At 45.1% G+C, this 9,638-nt stretch overlaps 1 protein-coding gene across 2 annotated transcripts in view; it reads right to left on the reverse strand.

Moving 5' to 3' along the window:
* The window catches only part of LOC122552528 (cathepsin B-like), a 24,073-nt gene extending 15,190 nt beyond the window's left edge, over window positions 1-8,883 (reverse strand). The window contains exons 1-4 of one of the 2 annotated variants that reach the window (XM_043695208.1): window positions 8,792-8,883; window positions 6,848-6,996; window positions 6,673-6,758; window positions 4,421-4,535 (exon numbers count right to left, since the gene is read on the reverse strand). In XM_043695208.1, coding sequence (XP_043551143.1) covers window positions 4,421-4,535; window positions 6,673-6,758; window positions 6,848-6,970 — 324 coding nt within the window. In that variant the 5' untranslated portion in view covers window positions 6,971-6,996; window positions 8,792-8,883. Of the gene's footprint in view, window positions 1-4,420; window positions 4,536-6,672; window positions 6,759-6,847; window positions 6,997-8,035; window positions 8,235-8,791 lie in introns of those variants that run through there. The other variant, XM_043695207.1, reaches the window with a different exon arrangement.
* Window positions 8,884-9,638: the final 755 nt, after the last annotated feature.

Genomic DNA, 9,638 nt, shown 5'->3' on the forward strand with positions numbered 1-9,638 from the left:
CCCCCACCCTCCTCTAGCTTATCTCTCTACACTTCAGGCTCTCTGCCTTTATTCCTGCTGAAGGGCTTTTGCCCGAAACGTCGATTTTGCCTGTCCTCGGATGCTGCCTGAATTGCTGTGCTCTTCCAGCACCACTAATCCATTCTCTGGATTAATAGTCTTGCAAAACCACCACTGGGCCGCACCTCCTCATTTCCTCTGGATCCAGCAACACATGGATTTTAATGTTATTTCTTGAAGTTATTTAATTCAGGAGATGGGGCTTCACATGCTGATAAAGAGCTTTGCATTACCTCCTTTTGGAAGCTCTGAATCAGGCAATTAGATGGCCAACTGGGATGAAGGCCCTAGGTGGAAGTTGCCAGAAGCTGTCCATTATGGGCAGTACCAGCAACAGCAGCCATAGCTTCCAGCAACTCAACCAGAGACCCAAGGTCAGAAAAAAAACCCAAGCTACAAGTGAATGTGGGCAGGAGGAGTGTCACATGGAGGGAGTCAGCTGCAAGGCTGGGGTTCTGACTCAGAGTACCCCTTCCCAAGGTGACATTGTTGATGAAATAACTGAACAAGAACATGTGCAGGACAGACCCAGTAGTGGCGGCAGTGGTATAGTCAGGAGGGAGTTCCCTGGGAGTCCTCAAAATAGACTCTGGACCCCCATGAAGTCTTATGGCTTCAGGTCAATTAGGTTCAAGAAACGTCCTGCTGATTACCATGAACTCTGGTACTTCTAAACCCTGGAGTGGGAACTGAACCACTGCATCACATTGTATGTACGGTTTACTCCAGGAGGCAATCAAACCCTTCAGACTAACTCAGTCAAATTTAATTTTAGTCTGTGATCAGGGAGACGAGTTGAGGTAAGAATGGGAACCCAGGGGGAAATGCTTGAGGAGCCTCTGTCCCTGTAATTGTCCAGCAGTTACAAAGGTTCTTACAGCAGGATAGTGTGGAACAAACTGACTACAGTACCCTTGTACAGTGCCTTCACGTGGGACAGGAAATAGGAATGTGGTTATAGTGCATTGCATAACGTGAGTGAGTGAGTGAGTGAGTGAGTGAGTGAGTGAGTGTGAGATTTCAACTAATTTGAGGGAGTGGGTGGGTGGGGAGAGTTTCTACCGGCAAATGTCAGCTTACAAAGCAAGAGGATTTGGCAGTATTACAGGACAGTATTTGGATAACCACAGGAAGTAGGAACAGGAGTAGATCTTGTGTGCTCTGCCATTCAATTAGGTTCATGACTGGTCTGACATTCCGAACATCCATTTTCCTACCCTTTCCCTAACCCCCAAATCCTTGACTCCTCAATTGATCACGAATCTATGTATCTCAGCATTAAATATAAACAGGACTCTACTCCCACAGCTCTGTGACAAAGATCAAAAGACTCTCAACTCACAAAAATTCTTCCTCAAAACAGACAAGTGATAGACAGAGCAAAGCAATCCCACAATGATCCAAATAAGCTCTGCAATCCTGCCACATCAAGTTGTGAATGGTGGTGGACAATTAAACTACTCCAAGGAGGTGGGGGCAGCTCCACGAATATCCCCAACTTCAATGATGGAAGAGCCCAACGCAGTAATAGAAAAGAGGAGGTTGAAGCACATGGTGTTCTTCAGCCAGAAGTGTCAAATTCATCATTCAGCTCGATCACCTCCATGACCCCCAGCATCACAGATACCAGTCTTCAGCCAATTCAATTCACTCCACACGATATCACAACATAGTGGAAGGCACTGGCTATTACAAAGACTATGGGCCTTGATAATATTCCAATAATACTGAAGACCTGTGCTCCAGAATTTGGCATCCCTTTAGCCAAGCTGTTCCAGTACAGCTGCAACATTGGCACTGGCAGTTATCCGACAATGTGGAAAATTGCCGAGGTATGTCCTGTACATAAAAATGATGCTGAGGTGGGTGTTCGAGAGCTTCAATGCCTAAGAGTAAATATCACCAACCTATCCTGGTCCATCCACATCAGCTACACTCAAGGAAGCACTCCATCACCATGACTTCCTCAGGAGGCTAAGCAATTTTGGCAAGTCTGTAAAGACTTCCCAATTTTTATAGCAGTATCATAGAAAGCAGCCTATCACAGCGTGGTATAGCAATGACCATTCCCAAGACCACCAGAAACTGCAGAGAGTCATGAACACAACCCAGTACATCAGGCAAAGCAACCTTCCACACATTAACTCCATATACTTCCTGCTGCCCTAGGAAAGCAACCAACATAGTCAAAGACCCACCCTCTCATACCAGTTTTGTTCAGACTCTTTGCCACACTCAGTTAAAGTTAATGTGTGGAAGGTTGCTTTGCCTGATGTACTGGGTTGTGTTCATGCCTCTCTGCAGTTTCTGGTGGTCTTGGGAACAGTCATTGCTATACCCCGCTGTGATAGGCTGCTTTCTATGGTACTGCTATAAAAATTGGGAAGAGTCTTTACGGACTTGCCAAAATTGCTTAGCCTCATACTCTCTTCCATCAGAAGATACAAACTTTTGAAAACACGTACCAACAGATTCAAGGAGACTGTTTTCAGACTTTGGAACAGACCTCTCGCATATGACAGCTGATCTTTCTCTGCACTCTCTGTAGGTGTAACACTATATTCTGCATTTTGTTCTATTACTCTAATATATTTATTAGATTAGATTACTTAGTGTGGAAACAGGCCCTTCGGCCCAACAAGTCCACACCGACCTACCGAAGCACAACCCACCCATTCTCCTACATTTACCCCTTACCTAACACTACGGGGAATTTAGCATGGCCAATTCACCTGACCTGCACATTCTTGGACTGTGGGAGGAAACCGGAGCTCCCGGAGGAAACCCACACAGACACGGGGAGAACGTGCAAACTCCACACAGTCAGTCGCCTGAGTCGGGAATTGAACCAGAGTCTCTGGCGCTGTGAGGCAGCAGTGCTAACCACTGGGCCACCGTGCCGCCCACTATGTAAGGTATGATTTGTCTGGTGATCATGCAAACAATACTGTTCATTGTCTTAGTACATATGACAATACTAAAATCAAATCAAGCAAGCAGGACAAATCTGATCTGGCCAATTCCCACCCCATCAGTCTACTCTCCATCCTCAGTACAGACGGTGTCAGTAACAGCGCTATCAAGCAGCACCTGCTCAGCAATAACCTGCTCAGTGACGCCCAGTTTGGGTTCCCCCAGGGCCATTCAGCTCCTGACCTCATTACAGCCTTGGGTCAAACATGGACAGAAGGGCTGAATTCCAGAGTGATAGTCCTTGCCATCAAGGCTACATTTTAATTGAGCGTGGCAAAGAGTCTGAACAAAACTGGAATCACTGCAAATTGGGGTAAGATTGCACTGGTTGGAATCATATCGGACAGAGAGAAATTTTGATGTTAAAGGTCAGTCATCTCAGCTCCAGGACTTCCTCGAGGTCCTTGGCCCAACCATCTTCAGCTGCTTCATCAATGACCTTCCGATCACCATAATGTCAGAAGTAGGGATTGCACACTAGCCAATGCCATTTGTAATTCCTCGAATACTGAAGCAGTTCATGTCTAAATGCAGCAAAACCTGCACAATATCCAGGATTAGGCTGAAAGGTGGCAATTAACATTTAAACCACACAAGTGTCTGACAACGACTGTTTTACAAGGGGTTTTGTATTGGGCAATACCCAGTGCTGCTGTTGGCTGGACAGTTTAATGGAGGTCCCTGGGGATTCTGTGCCATCATGCTTGTGCTTCAAGAGTGTGTTCATTAACAAGTGAATTATAGTGGTAACTGTGTCTGAACACTTTGGATGGAATAGGTTTGCTGGATGTGCAATGAAAAGCCAAGTCAGTTGAATTAGGAGTGAAAGACCCTACAAAATGAAGACTGTGTTGGAAAGACTGCGATTGCAAGAACCCACATGTGTAAGAATAAAGAGGGATTTAACTATGGGAGGTATAACATTGATGTATTAGCTAATTGAAATGAAATTCACATTTGAAATATCCTTCATTTATTAATGCTTTGAATTACGGCTTTTGTTAATTTATTACAGTGAAAGCTGTAACTATAAAGTTTTGACCAGTGATTTTTTTTCTCTCAGCAGGCAGTGTAGTGATTCCTTTCTCCCTAACAGTTATTAGTCATTATCTGTCTTAGAAATGTGTCATTATTATTTCAGTGTTACTGAATCAAAATCCTAGTCCTTACTCACTCACCATATTGTGGGTCTACTTACAGCAGTTGAACACAGCAGCTCAGCCCCACCTTCTCAAGGGACAACCAGGGACAGAAAATAAATGCTGGGCTGAGCCAGTGACACCCACATCCCATGAGGAATAAAATAAAATTGATCTTTAGGGAGATCATGACTGGATAAATTGCATAAAGGGAAATGGGACAGCTATCTACATAACGCTTTCCTTACCCAGCATGATCCACATGATCCCTGGTCACGGATCTCCTTGATGGTAGGACAGTTTGGCCACTGTTCCCGAGAGTCAAAGTTTACTGGTAGGTTCAAAGCAGTGAACTTCTGAGATCTGTCACAGAAGTGAAAATTGATTAAGCAATGTCTATCTTGTGCTGTGTTGCAAAACATTTCATGCACACTTGTCAGAATGAGAGAAAAATAACAGAAAGTGAAGTGATCCATTTGAAATGTGATCTCTAGCCTGTTCAGCACTGCTCAATGAGATCATGGCAGATTTGTATCTGCCTTGATTCCATCTCCCATGACAGCCTTATCCAAAGGAATGATCATTCGGATTCAAAGATCCAATTGACACGGAATCCATAAGGTTTGTCGAAGCAGTGTGGGTTGTGGGACTGTTCCAGGTTTTAATTTTATTTTCTTTGACTTATGAAAGACCCAACTCTGCAACTTCCTCTGAAATGGGGTGTTTACATACAAAACCCAGCACATACAAAAATACAAACAGACAAAAAAGCACCATTTTACCCCTTGAGCCTGTTCTGTCATTCAATTAAATCACAGAGGATCTGTTTGTGTTTCGAATTCCAGATTCTCATTTGTCCTGATAACTCCATCTTTTCCTAATAAGGATCTGTCCAACTTAAAAATATTCAATCACCTAGCTTCCACGGCCAAGTATTCCAAAAGTTGAATAACCTTCTGAGAGAGAAAAAGATTTTCCTCATCTTTGTCTGAAAGGGCCACCTAAAACAGTTCCCGAGTTCTACACTGACCCACAACTGGAAACATCCTTCCCACTTCCACCTTGTCAAGATCATTCAGGATCATATACACTTCAGTCTAGACACCCATCACTCTCCTCCTCTCTGGTGGAAACAAGCCCAGTCTGTCCAACCTTTCCTCACTTATTTCAGTTATCAATCCAGTAAACCTCTTGGAACTGTCTCCAATGCATTTACATCCTTTATTAAACAAGAAAACAAACTGTACACAATACTCAAGATGTGATCTGTACAGCTAGTGCATAATATCTGTTTTTATGTTTAATTCTTCTTGCAATAAAGGGCTGCATGCCATTAGCTTTCTTGAATTTTGCATTGAACCTGAATACGATCTTTTCTATGGGTCATGCACCTGAAAACCTAAATCCCTCCTGCTTCCACCATGAAATACTGCAGTTGTTCTCCATTTTGCTAATATTCCACATTTTCATTCTTCCTGCCAAAGACAAGAACTTCACATTTTCCCACATTATCCTCCATTTCAGTTTTGTTCACTCATTCAACCTATGTCTTCCTCACAACATCCTTTCCAACTTGTCTTGGTCTCATTTGTGAAAAAACTCCCCTTCAAAGTCATTGTAAATTGTAAATAATGGAGGTCCCAGCACAGACCCTTGAGAGACTCCAATCTTCACAGCCAGCCAATCAATCAATCAGAAAGACATCCATTTGTGGATGTAGGTTTGCTCGCTGAGCTGGAAGGTACATTTTTAGACGTTTTGTTACTGTACTAGGTAACATTTTCAGTGAGCCTTCGAATTCACTGAAGAGGTTACCTAGTATGGTGACGAAACGTCTAAAGATGAGCCTTTCAGCTCAGTGAGCAAACCTACATCCAGAATCTCAACCTGAGCTACAAATCTTCTCAAAACTCGCCATCAGACCCCATTTATACATATTATCCCCAAGTTTCTCTCTCCTTTGTACATATGGCTATTATTGAGCTTTTCGTATCCTCAGAGGCTTAGTGCAAATGCCAACCAGTCCCTTTAAGGTAGTGAGACAGGTGGATAAAGTGGTTCAGAAGGCTTAGTGCGAATGCTCACCTTTATTTGCTGAGTCAGAGTTCAAGAGCAGGGAGACAATGTTGGAGTTGTGTAACAAGTTAATTTTGCAACAGCTAGAGTATTTGGTGCTGTTGTAAAACAGGAAGGCTGTGATAGCACTGGACAGGGTAGCTGAATGGTTGGTGGGATTGGTATTTGACATGGATGTCACACCAGGCACCTCAGGACCTATTGGTCTGACCTTGGTTTTCCGTGGGATGGATTCACTGCCCAGCTCCAGAGCAAGGTGGAAGAATAAACAAGGAAATTCTCATCCTCAAAAAAAAACCCAACTCTGACCCCTGTCCTGGCTGCATACTGAACCCAACTGTGATCCCATACTAACCCTATTCTGTTTCCATGTCCCTGCCCCTGGAGACTGTCCCCTCCCCCAGGTCCATTTGTTGCCCCTCACCTTAAGGGCAGTTTGGGTCCATTGAGGAAAGTTCCACACAATTGCTTCACGTAACTCAAAGGTACATTCTGGAAATTGTGACCAGCCTGAAAAACAAGAACATGGTTAGATCTGAGCCCCACCCACCCCCACCCCCCATTCTGTGACCCTGCCACTCTCAGTCACAGTCACCAACCTGCCAGGTTGTGTTCAGTTTGTTGATAAAGTTCACCATATTCTGGGACAGGGGCCCATAATCTGGAAATGGGCTGGCCATCACCATGGAAACACAGAGGAATGAGGCAAAGGCCAACATCATCCTCAACTCAATCTTCAAACCAGCAACTAAGAAAAAATGAGAGATTAAGAGTGTCTGTCATACAGAGTGAGTGTGGAAAATAGAAACAGGGAGGGAAGAGAAAGTGAGGGGAGGGGAGGGGAGGGGAGGGGAGGGTGTCACGGGGGAGGCAAGACACATGGAGGGGGAGCAGGAGGAGGGTGAGGGAGGAGGAAGGTGGAAGGGAGTTTACAACCATTGATACTGTTCTCTTTCATCTCCTTTATTGCAAATACACTGCTTTCAGATAGTGTATCTTTCTATTTCTCTTTCAGGCGTTTTCTACTCCAGCCTTAGTTTCTGTTAGCTCTGGTTTCCTTTGCCTTGTTGTTTCGTTTCCTACTTTCTATCTCTCACCGCAACACAGGAAATAGGGGGTAGGAGTAGGCTATTCAGTCCCTCAAGCCCACTCCACCATTCATTACAATCCTGGCTGATTATCCAACAGCCTGGGTCAGCTTTTTCTCCACATCTTTTGTTATCTTCAGCCCCAAGTGCTATCCATCTATAGGACCATGTGACCAGAAGGAACAGGAGGTGGCCATTCTGTCCCCCAAGCCTGTTCCTCCATCAATAGAATCATAGCTCACTTTCACACATTAACCCTTGATCAAGAATTTCTCTCAGCCTTAAATATACACAAGGACTCTGCCCCCTATAGATATCTGTGGCAAGGAATTCCAAAAAGTCTCTCAACCCTCAGAGAAGGAGACCCCTCAAAACTATAAAACGTTTTGGTCTCAACAGTTTTCATTTCGCTCTGTTCCCTTTACACTCATCATCTCTCAGGTCCCTGTCACCCTTCCACCCTTTAAACCCTCCCCCACAATCTCAGCAAAGTCCCTGGAAGACTTTGCTTCAGTACACTTTGAACAAGCCCCATTTTCCCTAGAACTGTTCCCAATGCCTCAAATCTAAATCCTTACATCATCCCTCCAGTCATGCATTCAGTCTATTCCACTATTCCTGATCTCCGTAGTATACAGCATCAGGAATAATCCTGAGATTATGTCACTTTAAGGTGTGTGTCTTCCTTGTAGTACGTACTTTGCTTACACAATCTCATTCTCCCTTTAATTAGGTCATCGATACCAACGTGAACCATGCCCTCTGGCTGTCCTCCCTGCACCTTCAGCATCTCCTGCAGCCACTCAGTAACATCCTCTGGCCTGGCCGTAAAGAGCAGCAAACCCCCTTGGGATTGGCTCTTGCTACATCTCCCCAGCAACATGCAGAAGTTATTTGTTCTGTTGGAGAGTCACATTCTCAGGAAGTGGAGACTTATAGGATTAAGGCAACAGTCAGGCCCTTCCCTCACCCCCATCCCACCTTCTGATATCCTGCTGTCCATTAATAACCATCTCCCTCTATCGTGCTATCTCTCCATGCTCCCTCCTCTGTCCCTCTAAGTGGAAGATTCGATGTTCAGAAGTGGAAAGGAAGGCGTGACATTCCCTCTCCCTCCCTGCCTGCAGTCCCATAATTATTCCTACTCTACGCCGTGTCTTACCCTGTTGCTCTCCTCCCTCTGCCTTTCTCCATTTTCTCTCCCTCTTATTTACACATTTATTCTGACTCTCTTCCCGTCTGTATCCTTGGCCTCCCCTCCCTTCATCTAACTCTCTCTCTCTGCTATTCCCTGTATTTCACTCGTTCTCTCTGTGTCCGAACATACACTACTGCTCTCCCTCGTTGCAGATCTCCCCTTCCCCGCCCGTATCGCCTCTAGCTGCTCTCTCCATCTGTATCTGCCTCTCTCCCTTCCACGCTGTCCCCCCACAGCCCACACACCGCAGCGCTTACCCTGTCTCGTTGACCCTTTGCTCTGATATTTCTGCTTTTGCTTCCTGCTCTTGTATTAACTCACGCTGTGCTGACTCATATCAGCTGACTGTATTGTGAAACAGCCCAGTCAAATGACCCATGGCGGCCTCTGCTGACATTGCAGCTCATGTGACTGAGAAAATCATCAACAAAAGGAAATGAGACTATCGTGGATGAGGGAATCTAACCTCATGCTACTCCTGTCCTGGGAGTGTTTGATGGGGGACAGTGTAAAGGAGCTTTACTCTGAATCTAACCCTGTGCTGCCCCTGTCCTGGGAGTGTTTGATGGGGGACAGTATTGAGTGAGTTTTAGTCTGAATCTAACCCTGTAGTGTCCCTGTCCTGGGAGAGTTTGATGGACAGTGTAGAGGGAGTTTTATTCTGTGTCTAACCATTTACTGTTCCTGACCTGGGGAGTGTTTGATGGGATGGAAATGTGTTGCTGGAAAAGCGCAGCAGGTCAGGCAGCATCTAGGGAACAGGAGAATCGACGTTTCGGGCATTAGCCCTTCTTCAGGAATGCCACAGGGTGGTTTGACAGAGACCCAGCGTTGATTGTTTCCTCCAGACTATCATGGTGTCAGTGTGGTTCATGTCACCTGATGTTACCCTGGTCTGTCCCTTTCCTGTTTCGATCTGACCATGGTCCATCCCTGTCACATCCGGGACCTAAGTTGCTGTTTCTCAGCATCCATAAGATGCAAACAAGGAGCAATATCAGGCCACTCAGCATTTTGACCCTGCTTCCCCATTCAATGAGATCATGGCTGCTCTTATTTTAACCTCATTCCTGCATTTCCCCAATATTCTTTCAGCCCCTTAGG

The sequence above is a fragment of the Chiloscyllium plagiosum genome, chromosome 9, assembly GCF_004010195.1.
Source record: "Chiloscyllium plagiosum isolate BGI_BamShark_2017 chromosome 9, ASM401019v2, whole genome shotgun sequence".
In the NCBI taxonomy this organism is placed as follows: Eukaryota; Metazoa; Chordata; class Chondrichthyes; order Orectolobiformes; family Hemiscylliidae; genus Chiloscyllium; species Chiloscyllium plagiosum.